The sequence below is a fragment of the Piliocolobus tephrosceles genome, chromosome 3 (assembly GCF_002776525.5).
Source record: "Piliocolobus tephrosceles isolate RC106 chromosome 3, ASM277652v3, whole genome shotgun sequence".
NCBI lineage: Eukaryota > Metazoa > Chordata > Mammalia > Primates > Cercopithecidae > Piliocolobus > Piliocolobus tephrosceles.
Window position 1 is genome coordinate 175,914,019 of NC_045436.1, and position 15,277 is coordinate 175,929,295.

At 47.2% G+C, this 15,277-nt stretch overlaps 1 protein-coding gene across 2 annotated transcripts in view; it reads left to right on the forward strand.

The window, feature by feature from the left end:
• Nucleotides 1-15,277, forward strand: part of SLC2A9 (solute carrier family 2 member 9) — a 99,754-nt gene that overhangs the window by 61,087 nt on the left and 23,390 nt on the right. The window contains exon 6 of one of the 2 annotated variants that reach the window (XM_026455641.1): nt 121-733. The exons of the other annotated variant lie outside the window; for it this stretch is intronic. Within the exon in view, the coding sequence (XP_026311426.1) occupies nt 121-149 (29 nt within the window). The 3' untranslated portion in view covers nt 150-733. Of the gene's footprint in view, nt 1-120; nt 734-15,277 lie in introns of those variants that run through there. 2 annotated transcript variants of the gene reach the window in all.

Sequence of the window (15,277 nt, forward strand, 5' to 3'; positions counted from 1 at the left end):
TGTGTGTGTGTGTGTGTGTGTGTGTGTGTGTGTGTGTGTTATGCCACAGTGCCAGCCCTGGGCTGGGAGCTGGAGATAAAAGTATGAACAAGACAGTGTCTCTATCCCCTATCCCCACAGAGGAAGAGGAGAGGGACAGGAACAGGTGAGAATGACCACTTAGACATTCTATAGGAGGAAGGGGGCTGGCGTTCTCAACTGCATTGGCTGCTGGCCCCGACTGACCCCGAGGGGAAACCCTCCTGCAGACAACGTTGATAATCCCAGCCAGGCTCTTAGGATTGCGCACAGCAGGTGTGCCCCAATGGGAGCCTGGTGAGATCCAGAGCTGGTAAAGGCTGTGTCCAGCAGACCCAGGAGAAGAGTCTGGGACAGGAAGATGGGAGGAGCATCAGATAACATAAAGAGTCAAAGCCACGCACTTGCTCGACATTGTCTCAGTGCCAGGCCTGCGCCTGCAACATCTGAAAAGAAGGAACCATGAAGCATCCTGGTCCTGCCCTACAAGTGGAAGGGCTCAGTCCTTTAACTCCTCCGATGCTGGAGGAACCCACAAAAGAGACATACCTGGGAATGAATAATTATTGCTTACTGGATTTACGGGAGGCAGGAGAGGGAAAAAAGTAGGAACACTTGGGTGTCAAATTCCATTGTTCATATGTGATCCCTTTCATTTCTCTCATGCCTGCAAAGTTGAATCCATAATCTCAAAAGTGGCAAGGTGGAGTCCAGACTCAAGCCTAGCTGTGTCTGCCTCTGAATCTCATGCCAGGGGGGCTGGCGCTACCCCAAGTTGGGTGGGAGGGCTCTGTGCACCATCCTGCACTGCCCCGAGAGGGAGTTCAGCCAGCACACAGAAAGGTCTGCCTGCCTGGCATGGGGTGCTTAGGCAGGTACAGGCACATTCTTACTTGTTGAATGAATAAACAAGTGAATGAAGAAATACTAAATGAAAGAAAGAACCCTATGGAACCCTATCCATGGCCTTGGCGTCGCCCCAATTACCTTAAAGTATCCCAGAACTTTAGGGGGAGTCAAATCAGATGACTCCTTTCCCCCTCAGAAGTTAGGGAATTGTGTGCAAAGGAGAATGACAAATTACGTTCTAACCCTCCTGACCAAGCAGAAAGTATTGGATAGAAGAAATAAACATATACACATTAAAATAACTAGAGGTATAAGTTAAGAGACATAACGACACTAAATTGGTATATAGTCACAATTTTTGAAACATTGTTTAATGAAAATCAAATGGAAAGTCTCACAAATCTAGACTTAAAACTAAATAGTAGCCATTGCTCAGGACACATCAATGTCTCTAAAATGAATTTATTCAGAAGGTGAGAATTAACCCCAGCATTGGTGCTAGTCCCTGTCTAGAAACAAAGACCCAGACTCCACACCATTACCGCACAGGCTTTCAGGGAAAGGACTTAAAAGATGAACTATCTAAAACTACCCTGTGAACTCTAAACCATTATAGAAATGTGAAATTTCATCCAGCTCCAGCAGGAGTCAGGGAATCAGGAGATACGGTCAGGAGGATTTTGTTTGTTTGTTTGCAGGGTTGTTTGTTTGTTTTAGAGACAGGGTCTCACTCTGTCGCCCAGGCTGAAGTGCAATGGTGTGATCATGACTCACTGCAGCCTCCACCTCCTGGACTCAGGCTATCCTCCCACCTCAGCCTCCTGAGCAACTGGGACAAGTGCATGCCAGCATACCTGGCTAATTTTTTAAATTTTTTGTGGAGATAGAGTCTTGCTATGTTTCCTAAGCTGGGCTGGAACTCCTGGGCTCAAGTTGTCCTCCCACCTTGGCCTCCCAATGTGCTGAGATTACAGGCATGGACTGCCAGGATTTTAAAAGCAGTTGCGTGAATGGACTATTTACAGTCCTGTGGGCAGGGATAGGGAACCAGAGAGAGACGGAGGCCCTCCGGGATGAACAACAGTGGGAAGCTGCCACCACTTCAGGGGTAAACTAATTTTCATTACATTTCTCCATAACAAAAGGATATAAACACTAAGAAGTAAGATTTCATCAGGTAGGGCTAAGCTTTTGCAACTCTGCAAACCATTGTGATATTTAAGATTTCTTGCCACTTCCCAAGAACCAGTTCTCACCCCTGTCAACAATGCGTGGCAGAGATTCATTTCCGCTTTTATCAAAAACTATTTTGAGATTCTGAGAACCAAACAGGCAAATTCAACAATGTGATGTGCTCCTGCCTGTGGCTTTGTTGGACGCTCCATGTCAGACCCCACACTCTGATGTCAATTTACAGGGCAATGCCCAGTGCCAATGGAGGTTAAGTCAATAACATCGTAATTAGTCCTTCAGCCCTGGGAGCACAAAGAGGAATAAGAAAGGTCCCAGCCAGGAGCTTGGAGTTCAGTTTCCAAGTAAAGAAGAGGAAGAGGTAGTCATTGGCTCTGTCACTGGGATAAAAGGGGAGGTGGATAGAGGAAGTTGAGACTCAGAGAGGTTAAGAGCTTTACCTGAATCACACAGCAGTGAACCAGAATTCCGCTTCCTATCAGTTTGACTCCAGAGCCTGAGTCCTTAAGGTCTACAATAGGCAACTAAGCTAAAGGCAGGTCCCGAGCACTAAGGGGGCACAGAGGAGAGTGTCTGGGTGAATGGGCATCACGTTACCTAGAGGAGGTACAACTTGGACTGATTTCTAAATATTGAGTCAGAGCAAGCACAGCCACCAAGTATGGGTTCTCAGGGTGTGCGCTACACAAGAAGCCATTTCTAAAGACACAGCATCCCATCTTAGGCAGACACAAACCTATGGCCATTTCTAAAGACACAGCATCCCATCTTAGGCGGACACTAACCTATGGCCATTTCTAAAGACACAGCATCCCATCTTAGGCGGACACTAACCTATGGCCATTTCTAAAGACACAGCATCCCATCTTAGGCAGACACTAACCTATGAGAACATGGGTGCCAATGTGGGGATATGAGGTCTCCCAGCCAGGTTCTGACACAACAGGGCTGCACCATCTCCTACATTAACCCACATGCAAAACAGTCATGCACACAGCTGGGAATACACAACATCCACACATAGTGATTCACACACATGCACACACACACGTGCCCTCCGTTCTCCAGATAGCCTCTGAGCTTCCTTTCTAGCCCACTCTCAGAGACCTGATTCTCATCCTCTGCACGGTTCCAAAACTGGCATGGGTGCTCCACTTTGATGGAAGGGCACAGAGCCTAGGTGTACACTGGCTCACGGGTGGGGTAAGCAGACAGCTGTGGGGGCACAACATTTCCGTGTATTTCCTGAATGATTCCCCAGCAACCAAAGGCTCCAGAATTGGTGGCCAGATCTACCAACCCTGTGGCTGTGCAATCCACCTCATTTAATCCTCATGGCAGCCCAGGAGACAGATCATCTTATTCCCACTTCGCACATGAAGGGCTGAGTCTCTGAGAGATCATAACTCATAGGTTTTACAGGGCAGGTGCCCCCGAAGTCAGAGGGATGGCAGTGTTTGTGCTCTTAGCTCCTGTAGTGGGCTGAGCAGTGTCCCCCAAAGATTCATGTTCTCTCAGAACTTCAGAATGTGACCTTGGTTGGAAATAAGGTCTTTGCAGATGTACTCAGTTAAGGATCGCAAGATGAAATCATCTGGATTTAGGGTGGGCCCTAAATTCAGTGACTGGTGTCTGTGTAAGACAAGGAGAGGACACAGGGAGGAGAAGGGCATGTGAAGGTGGAGGCAGAGATTGGAGTGAGTGATGCATCTAGAATCAAAGGAACACCAAGGATTGCCAGCAGCAGAAGCCAGGAGAGAGGCGTGGATGGTTTCTTTCTCAGAGTCTGCAGAGGGAACCTACTCTGCCAACACCTTGATTCTAGACTTCTGCCTCCAGAACAATGACAGAATAAATTTCTATTCTCTTAAGTCCCCAAGTTTGTGATGATTTGTAACAGTAGCCCTAGAAAACGAATATAGCCAGTAAGTTGGCAGGAAAGTATTTCCTAATCCCCCATGCAGCTGTAGAAGTACCAGAGCTTTGGAAATTAGCGATCTCCACCATTTGACATTTCATGTCAAACAATGGTGGGTGGGCAAGCTCCCTGCCAAGGTTACAGTGCACTTTCTGCTCTTTCAAGAACACCAGGGAACTTTTAAAATTACTAATATTATCTTCCTAGCCAGGCACAGTGGGTTGCACCTGTAATCCTAATACTTTGGGAGGCTAAGACGGGAAGATCTCCTGAGTCCAGGACTTGAAGTTTGCAATGAGCTAAGATCGCACCAATGTACTGCAACCTGGGTGACACAGCAAGACCCCAGACACCTCCAAAAAATCTTCCTAAGTTAAGCACTTGGTCAGTGCTAGATACTTGGCCACACTCACCCTAATCCTTTCAAAGTCTCCACAAGGAGACCCTCCTCTCCCCATGAGGACACTACAGCTCTAGGGAGCCCTGCTTGGGCCACATCTCATGGCACACAGTGTAGGTGGCCCAGCCAGGATTTGAACGCATGTCTGCCCAACTCCGAAGTCTCCTTTTTCCAGTCGGTCTCCCTTGCATTTTCACATGTTCCGTTTTACTACTTATCACTTTCCCGCAGCCTATAGCAGAGTTCATTAGTGAGCTTATCACCTGAAACTTGAATGCGAAAACGTGGCAGTGTTCCTTATGATTTTTTGCCAAAACCCTCTGGAAAACCTCTCCCCTCAGAAGCAGTCCAAGCAAATGCTGTTCTGAGAAAGATTTTGAGTCCTTCAAAGTTTTGGTGCCTACGCTGGGGTTTTCAACAGAAATGTAGAAAACCTCAAAAACTGGCTCTGGGGTCCCTGAAATCAGTGACACCTGCCAGGCTCATAGGTCTTTCTCGTAGTTTCTGTCAGCAGCTGTCTTCCTCTTCACTGTCACTTGGGCAATCCCTGGGAATCCAGCAGAGGAATTTGTCACTTAATTATTCCTTGCAGCTGCTAAGATGGTGAGAACAGTCCTCTGTTGGGCTGTATCCATTTCCTGTGGCTGCTGTGACAAAGTTCCACAGATGACAGCAATGTGCTCTGCCACAGTTCTGAGGCCAGAAGGCAGAGATAAAGGCTTCAGTAGGGATGCAGTGCCCCTCCAGAGGCTCTGAGGGGGGTCCCTTCCAGGCACCTCTCCTGGCCTCTGGCAGCTGCCAGGGCTCCTTGGCTTGTGGCTGCATCACTCCAGTCTCTGCCTCCACCATCACAGACCTTCCCCTATGTGTGCATCCCAAAACTCCCTCTTCTGTGCTCTTACAAGGACACGTGTGATTGCATTTAGGACCCACACTCCTCCTCTCAACATCCTTAACCTAATCATATTTTTGCTGTTTGAGTGATATTTTCACACTCCAGGATGAAGACATGGATGTACATTTGTGGGGCCGCCACTCCGCCCACTGCACTGGACCAGAGATAAGCATCTGTTTTCTCATATGCTTTGGTAAACACTTTGGCCTCCTCTTCCAAAAACAGTTCATTCAAGTTAGATCCTAGTTTATTGGACACCTTCTTACTGCCTGCCAGTCACTGTGCTGGTCTAAGCTACAGAGATGAGCAGGGGACAGCCACCAGACCCTTGTGAGAAAGACTGGTGTAAAATCAAATAAGAGTGATAACTGATGCATTGCCAAGCCATCCCATCTGCCTGGTGTGTCAGATAAGAGTCCCAGATCAGGAAATGGTTGGCTGTGGTCTAGCAAGGTGAGCAGGGAGGAGTTCACTGGGCAAATGTGAGGAGGGGGCATTGTCAGAGGAAGGAGGAGCCTAGGAGCCCAGGGCCAGAGACAGGAGGCTGACAATGTGCCTGGAAATGGGAACCAGCAGCTGGTGAAAGTGCAAAGGTAGGCAGAAGTTAGAACACAGAAGGCCTTAATGTGTAGACCTGCCCTGAAGCCAGTGGGAAGCTACTGTTGGGTTTTAAGCAGGAGGCATGGACTGACCAGGTTTGCATGTGAGAGTTGATTTTAGAAGCTGGGTGGAGACAGAGATTGATGCTGAGGCCTGAGGCTGGAGACCACTCCCTGGTTCTGTCCACTTCTCAGCCTCCATTTTCTCTGTGGAAAAGTCCAGATCCCAGCTTACACTGTTTCTTTCTTATGGATTAATGTGAGAGTCAAATGAGATCATTATTGCCAATAAGCTCTGTCAATACACAGAATTTAGTTGACCATTTTCATTGACTTCGCTTGCGGGTTAAATAAACACTAAAATAAAAACCATCAGGGAGCCTGACTGAGCAGGGAATAACCTCTTTGATGAAGGAAAACATTCCCCTTTATATGTCAGCCACTTTGACCCCAGAGGGAATTAGAACTTACGCCTTTGGGGGGTGTTCCTGCAGACACAGAGCTGTTCTCCCCCTGGGAACCTCACTGCTGCTCAAAATGTGATGCAAACATGAGCTGACTTAGTTATCTCAATGTTCAAACTTGAAAAAAAATAAACATTGTGTTCCAAAATCTTAGTCACAAAATTACTGAGGGGAGAAGTTCTACTCCGGGCTTATGAAGCGCTCAGTTAATCCCACAGGTATGGGGGTTCCTGGGGTGATGGGAGAGCTTTGAGCTGGCTGTCAGCTCCACAGACAATTGACTTCTCATATCCCCTACATATGAGCTCCTCAACAGGTGACAACTGGGGTGCAGAGGACTCTAGGGACTTCCTTGTTTAGTTCATGCCATTTTATGAAGGTGCAGGTGCCCAATCGAAATAAATGGGTGGATAGCATTTCCCCATCAGGGTAGTAAACAGTTCTGGGGAAGAAGCCCTGGGTAGCTGGATGCTTTGAAGTCAAGAGCTTTCCAGCCAGGCTGGAGTTGATTATTGTCAGGTCACCTGGCTTGTAATGACATGATGAGCCACGTGCTCAAGGGAGTTGAAGGGAACAACTGCCTGCCCTGCCACAGTGGACTAGCAAAGGCACCAGGCTGCACTGCTAGGCAGCTCTGAGGTCAGAACACTCTTGAGCCGCTGCTCTGGGCATGGCCCCATCAGAGATGAGTGGTACTCTGGTTAGGGAGACAGACAGAACTTGACTAATGCCCACCGGAACAGACCACTTTCTCCAGCGGGAACGTAGCAGAGGGCTTGGAGGACAACAGAGGAGCGCATGAACTATCCCAGGTCAGGCGAAAATCCACCACTTGGGGTTCTTTCAGCTCCAAGACTGACAGAGGGGAAAGACGTGCCTGGTGGAGAAGTCAGCATGAGCAGAATCGCTGAGGTGTGACTGTACAAGGCACGTTCTCAGAGGCCCGTAATTGAGTGTGTCTGGGCAGTGCATGCCAGGGCCGCGGGTAGGGGGGCACGCATGTGAGTGGCATGCGTGAATTCACTCCACCAGTTCACAGAACGGGATCAGCATACAGAGGCTTCATGTTTAGTCCCCTGCATAGGGGGATAGTCCATTAAATCTCAGGAATATTATTTCAACCCCTGCATACTTTTAAGCAGTTGCTCATTAGCCCATTTCTCTCCCAGGCAGTCAGACCTCCGTCCACGGTGTCCCCAGCTCTCAGGGGGTAGTGTGAGTCCCTCTCACCAGGTTTGGGTTGAGTGAGGCTCCCCTGCACTCCCATGATGGGGCGAGGGAAAGGGACTTATGGCTCAGCAATAGGTGCCCCTCTATCTCTACAGAAATCTTCCCTGCTTCCCCACTTTCTCTTCCACTCCTAATTAGGAACGTCATAATGATAATCATCATTATCATCTTCTTCATCATTATCATCATTATCACCAATACTATTTATTGAGTACTTATTATGGGCCAAGCATGGAATTAAGTACTTTACCTGCATTATCTCCTTTAACAAGAAGCTCAAGAGTTAGTTGAGAAAGAAAGGGAGGCATTCCACTCCAGTCGCCTCAGCTGACATGAGAAACCCACGGGGCTGCAGAGAGTGCAGGCTGGGTTGCGGGATGGAACCAGGCCTTGAGGGAAACACTGCTTCCACTTTCTTTGTTCTTTAGTAGCTTTAATTACCAAGCTCTTGTGGAAGCTGAGAGAATTGGCATTAACTCTGTGTTAATTTGTACTTTTGCAAATGAGATGTAGTTACATGACAATGATTCACTTCTGTAAGGTGTCAAAAATAAACTGCTAGGATGGAAAGGGCCCATTGCATTCACACACAGCCCATTGTTTTTCTGTTAAACTGAGGAGTGTAAGATTCACGCTGGCAAAAAGTTCTTGAAGGACTGCTGTTCGTCTCCCCATATTGGGAACAGTGACCAGCATTCAGGAGATTCTAGGCTCCAAAAGTGGATGCGTAAAGAACAAAAGATGATTCTCCCGGAGAGCCAACATGAAGTGGGGAGGACTGTGAGCTCTGAGTCCACCCACCGTGGGTCGAATCCTCCATGCAACCAGTAGAGTGGTGCTGGCTTGTTCCCACCCTCATGCATCAGTTTACCCACATGTAAAATGGGCGCTAGGTGCTGAGAGGAGACAGCATACATGAAGCGAGTTAGATGCAGCCCACACGCGTGGATGTGGAGTACGTCCAAGGTGCTGGCTGCCACTGCCTTCCTCATGGCTCCTGCCTTAGGAGCAGTAAAGGCAGCATTGTCCCCGTATCCACGGATGTGCCATTTTGCCTGGGATCCCAGGTCTCAGCCCCATCTTCCTTCCCCAGTTCTCAGGTTGTCGCTGACCTGAGCGTGAAGACTGAGCAGTTCTAGAAACAACAAGGAGGCATGTGTGACTGGAATGGAATCAACAGGGTCAAAGTGAAGGAAAACCAGGTCAGAGAGCAGGAAGGAAGCAAACTCCATGGCCACAGAGCCTGGTCAGTTCAGCAGCTGGATTCCAAGTGCAATGGGAAACTCTTGGCAGGTGTGCATCAGAGGACAGACTTCATCTCAATTCTATTTCAAATGATCACATGGGCTGTTGTGTGGATTAACATATTGGAGGAGGTGTGCCCAAGGTGTTCTCAACAGAGGGGAGCTGCTCTGACGCAGATCTTTCAATAATAATAATAATAATAATGGTAAAATAATGATAATACAATAGTAATTAGCATCCATGTTCATATCCATCATTCTGTTGGATCAGTGCACCAATTTTACAGATGGGAAAGCTGGGGAATAAGTAACGGGCCCTGCATATTGCAGTTAGTATCAAAGCAAGGACTGGGGCCCCTTCCCCCATGCCACAAGTCCTTCCTTGCCCTCCTGAATGGCTTGAGGGATGAAACCACTACCTGGAGGCAGAGGGGTCCTGGGTGAAGTGCTCAGCTGTGCCTCACTTCTCTGTTTCATATCCTTGCATCTGGGAGCCGTATGCTTTGAAATGCTCTGTTTGCCAAAATGGCAAATCATGGGCCCCAGGGCCGGATTTCTGCAAACCAGTGTTACTGCAGGGACCTCGGGCTGTCTCATCAATCCAATTGTGGCAAATCTTCAAAGACCGTCAGACAAAACCAGCTCCTGCCCACTCCCTTCCTTTATGTCCTGGAAAGAGTAGGAAACTCAGCCCTACCATGTGGCATCGAGGGAAAGGCATGAGCTTGGGTCAGACACAGGCTACACCTCCAGCCATGTGTGATGTCTTTGGAAGTCACCTAGCCTCCTTAAGCCTCCACCTGGAGAGCTATTATGCAATAAGAACTATGTAAAGACTGCTAAGCGATATGTATGGTGCCTGGTACACAGAAGGCACTTAGTGAGTTTGAATTTCCTTCCTTGCCTCCTTGCTTTTATTGAGGCAGATTTAAAGTATCTGTGACAATATAAATTCTAAATTCAGAGTTCTAGAAAGAAATGATAAATGGTCTCATACAAATTTATTTTCTTCACAAACCCACCAAAATGATGAGCACGTGATAATTTAATGATGCCATTACGTGACTTACTAGAGAAAATTCTGTGACAGGGTCTCTCAACCCCAGCACTACTGGCGTTTGGAACTGGAAAATATTTTGTTGTTGGAGGCTCTCCTGTGCATTGTCTGATGCTGAGCAGCATTCTTGGCTTCTACACATTAGCTGATAGGAGCACCCAGCTTTAGCTATAATAGCCAAAAGTGTCTCCAGACATTGCCAAATGTTCCTTGGGGGCAAAACCGCTCCTGGCTGTGAACCGCTGTCCTAACCTGGTGTTTTGGAAGAAGCATAGGCTTGGGACTCAGACCAGTCTGGCTCTACCTCCTACTTACTGTGTGATTTGGGGTAAGCTGGTCTCAAACCTTGGGGGTTGTGACTCAAAAAGTGGGGTACTCAAGTGTTCATGCTCACAGTTCAGAAGAGGTGGAAGCAGTTGGTACTCAAACCTTTCCTCTGGCTTCCAGCCAAGACCTGGCCAAGGCACCATGTCCAAGGCACCAGAATAATCAAGGATAAACTTCCTATCTGAAGATCCTTGACTTAACCACATCTGCAAAACCCTTTTTGCTATGTGAGGCAACACAGGCACAGGGTCCAGGGGTTACATTATTCTGTCCACCACAGCATCCTTTATGCTGTAAGTATACAAGGAGAGGAAGAAAATGGAAGTATGAAATGGCATTTTCTCTCTTTTATCCTTCCCAGATGGATAGCTTGTAGAGAAGCTGCAGACTTTGTACTCTTCCAGGCTTGCGTTTGGAGAGCTGGGACCCTGTTCAAGAGCTGTGTGACCTTGAGCCAGGTCCCATATATAGTATGAAGATGAGGCACAGTTTGCAAGGTCTGAGTTTAAAACAAATCTCTGTAAGGTGGACAATAAAGTTCCAACTCATAGAAAGCACTCAAGAAATGGTGACTATGATAAGAATTTCCCTAAGCTGCAGTTCTGCCTTCCGTCTTAGGGAAACTAACCCTGATGGAGTCACCCTTGGAGAGTAGAAACCCGTTTGGGGCAACTCCCCTCCAGCTCTGCAGCTCTGGGCACTTGCAGGAGGTCACTGCTGCTGTCAACAAGCTTTGGGGACGTGAATGTCTTGGCTAAATCAAACCAGCCTTCCAGAAGAAAACTGGTTCTGAGAAGGCATCAAACCGGATGTGCCGGGGTTGTTTTCTAAGACAGTGGCAGCCTGTTTCTTGAAACGGCGGGATACACAAAGCAATCCCCAAATGGCAAAGAAGAAGCCAAGAAACCAAAGAAAGAGGCAGACAAGTCCAGTTTGATTACATAGGGTGATTTGTTAGGGGAACTTGCAGACTGAAGCATGGTCTTGGGCAGCCACAAGACAGGTAGCTAGCTCTCTGTATGGCAACCCCCCAGTCCCAGAGCTTAGATCTGGGGAAAAAGTGTGTGTGCTCTGGGAGGAATGTGTAGGTGACTGCAGGCATCACAGCCTTCGATTTCTGCGACAGCATCAAGAGTTGTTTTGGAGGAAACTTAGAGTGAATAGATGTTTCTACATAAAGAGCAATACATCAACTCGACTTCTTGGAGGCATTCCTGGATGTGGGGTTAGTCAGAAGTTACATGGTGGATTAGCATTTAAAATAAAGTCACTCTTGTTCCCACATAGCCTCTGATGGAAATTCTCACCCCACTGTGAAGTCTCATTCGTCAGGTCCAGCGAGCAGAAGAGTGGTCAGTGGACATTCATTCTCTCACCCCTCAGGTGCTTCCCTTTACATGCCCAATGTCTTTATTGAAACAAAATGTAGATTAAAATATAAAACCAAGCTTGTCAGAATTATGCCTTAAGAGGACCTATGGGGAGGCTGTCTTAAAGAGGAAACTAATGTATGTGCTTTAGTGCAGGATTTTCTGAAATATATGCTGATCATTCACAGTCATTTTTCCCCTTTTATATATTCTCAGTCATACTCCAAATTAATTCATTCAACAAAAGATTTTAGCTGGGCACAGTGGCTCCAATACTTTGGGAGGCTGAAGCAGAAGAATTTCTTGAGCTTATGAGTTCAAGACCAGCCTAGGCAACATAGCAAGCAAGACCTCATCTCTACAAAAAATTTAAAAATTAGCCAGGCATGGTGGTGCATGCCTGTAGTCCCAGCTACTTGGGAGGCTGAGATGGGAGGATGGTTTGAGCCCAGGAGGTCGAGGCTTCAGTGAACCATGTTCATGCCACTGCACTCCAGCCTGGGTGACAGAGTAAAGCCCTGTCTCAAAACAAAAAAATTTTTTGAACACATACTATGTACCAGGTACTGTACTCTGTACTGATGACACAGAAATAAAGTCAGAGACATTTCTCGGTCCCCGTCAGGCCCATAATCCAATTAAGAAGACATATACACTGATAACAGTAGGCCTCCCTGGGCGGGGCACATTCATTGTGCTTTATTGTCCAATGCAATAGAGAGGAGCTGGAAAAACAAGGTTGATAGGCAAGAGCATTTGTTAAAATTATTAATCAAGCACTTCTTGTGTTGATCCAGGCACAGGAGATACCCAGCGAATGACACAGGCCACTACAAATGTATATTTATAGAACCATTACTGGTAAGCTAATAAATATTGAGGATTACTGACCAGTGCTAGGAAGGAGTAACAGGATAACAGGCTAGGGTGATGGGAGGAGAGGACTGCTTTTGTGATGTGGACAGGAAGGGCCTCCATGAGAAGCTAGCGCCACAGGCAGGACTTGGGTCTAAGAAAGAAGCCGCCCTGTGAGGATGCAGGGGAAGAATGTGCAAAGGTCCTGAGGCAGGAACTTGCTTGGAAGGTTCAGGAAAGGCTGCAGTGTTGGTAGCATAGGGGATAAAAAATATTTTTCCTTCAACCATCGTAGGTCCTTAGTTGAAACAGACCCCTGTAACAAAAGACAGACTAACACAAGAAAAAAATACAGAAGCTTATTAACATGTATATTTCACATATACATGGGAGACACCCAGGGAATGAGTAGTGCTCAAAGAAGTGGCTTTAAATTCCTGCTTCGAGTAAAAAACGTAAATGCTGAAAGAAGCAACAAGATAAAAGAAAAGGACATTGAGTCTCTAGTGATGGCAACTTGGGGGAAAACAGATAAGTAGCAGATCGACATGGGTTAGGGAAACTGGTTCATGTAGTTTCCTCTGGTGTAAGCTCCAGACCTATAAGGTCCAAAGTTGTCATCAGTGGTTACCCTTTGTTCTCCCTGGCAGAAGAGGGTGGGGGCAGAATATCTCTTGTCTTTGTAAATCTGTGTCCTGCTTTTAGGCAAATAGAGGTAAGGGTAGAGAGCTTTCCTGCATCTACTTCTTTTTAAATGCCTTTAGCTCAACAGTCCTTTGTGTTTTGAGGTGGAATATTCTGATGTTCCATGTTGAGATGAAATTAGAGATGAAGTTGGAAGGAGAGTAGGGGCCGGAGGATAGAAGATCTCATAACTCCGTGGTAAGGAATTAGGAATTTTACTTTCAACACCATGGGAAGCCATTGGAGATTTGAAGCAGAGGAGGGATTTGATCAAAATGTGAAAGATGTGTCTGTGCTTTAATCATTAAGTCAACAAATAATTTTTTTTTTTTTTTTTTTTGAGATGGAGTCTCGCTCTGTCACCCAGGCTGGAGTGCAGTGGCCGGATCTCAGCTCACTGCAAGCTCCGCCTCCCAGGTTTACGCCGTTCTCCTGCCTCAGCCTCCCGAGTAGCTGGGACTACAGGCGCCCGCCACCTCGCCCGGCTAGTTTTTTGTATTTTTTTAGTAGAGACGGGGTTTCACCGTGTTAGCCAGGTTGGTCTCGATCTCCTGACCTCGTGATCCACCCGTCTCGGCCTCCCAAAGTGCTGGGATTACAGGCTTGAGCCAGCGTGCCCGGCCTCAACAAGTAATTTTTAAGCACCTATGACATGCCTGGTTCCATACTAGACCCAGGGGATGCAAAGATGAGTAAGACTCTCCCGATGAGGACACAGCCAGATTCATTCATTCATTCATTCACTCACTCATTCACTTATCCATATTTATTGAGCCCAGAGGCCCCATATGCCAAGAGGAGCCCCTATATGGCAGATAATGTTGTAGAAACTGGAGCAGTGCATGGAACAAAGCAAACAAACAAAAATCTCTGCCGTCAAGGAATGGACATTCTGTTGAGGGAGGCTTATTGTAAACACATGAAAATATAATGTAATTATATAGTTTGGATTTGTGTCCCCACCAAACCTCATGTTGAATTATAATCCCCAGTGTTGGAGGTAGGGCATGGTGGGAGGTGATTGGATCATGGGGATGGATTTCTCATGAATGGTTTAGCACCATCCCCCGCGTACTGTCCTTGTGATAGTGAGTTCTCATGAGATCCCATCATTTAACAGTGTGTGGCACCTCCCCACCCTCTCTTTTGTTCCCGCTCCCACCATGTGAGACACCTCACTTCTCCCTTGCCTTCCACCGTGATTGGAAGATTCCTGAGGCCTCCCCAGAAGCTGAGTAGATGCCAGCATCATGCTCCCTGTACAGCCTGTTGGAATCATGAGCCAATTAAACCTCTTTTTTTATATAAATTACCCAGTCTCAGGTATTTATAGCAATGGGAGAACAGACTAATACATGTAGCAATAAGTGCACTGAAGAGAAGTCATACAAAATGAGGAGGAGAATGATGGAGAAGATGCTATCTTAGGGTAGCCAGGGAAGGCCTCTCCACAGAGTTGATCATGGAGCAGAGATGGGGAGACAAGAAGGAGACAGCCACGCACACATCTGCACATGAGTCATCCAGACGGAGGTGCAGCTGGTGCAAAGGCCCCATGTGTCATTCAGCATTCATGATCGCAGTTCCCAAGGTGCATGCACCAGCTTCAGGCTTCAGGGAGGACTTCCCGGGGTTGTGATATCTGATCAGGGACCTGGGAGACAATTGAGACTCAGATTTGGGCTCCATCAGAAAACTGGACTCTTTCTTTCAAAAAGGAATGAGTTGCCCATCAATTGAGGTGTACAAGGGAGCCAGGCTGGCCTGGAGTCCAGCCCTGTCTGGGAAAGGTGGAACCTGAAAGGGACAATGTCACTCCTAAAGGGATGAAATGAATGAGTATTGAAGCCAAGTTCAAATTCAGTCCTATTATAGGGAAGGCAGGATTTCAGCTCATCAGTTCTTATTCCTTCACCTGTTTGTTTACTGGGTCAGTCGTTAATTCATTTCTAAATACTCCTGTTCATCTGTTCACACACCCATCCACTGATCTCCCCACCTTCATTCAACACCCTCATCAAGTACCTCATCTGTGCCAGGTCTGTCGCTTCATCACTCATGAATCCATAAGGATGACGGGTAGTGTCCTTCTGTGTGCAGGAGGCTGTGCCAGATGGCTGGGCAGGGGCTGTGGGAACACAGAGGGAGACCCCAACAGCCTCAAAGGCAGGGAAGA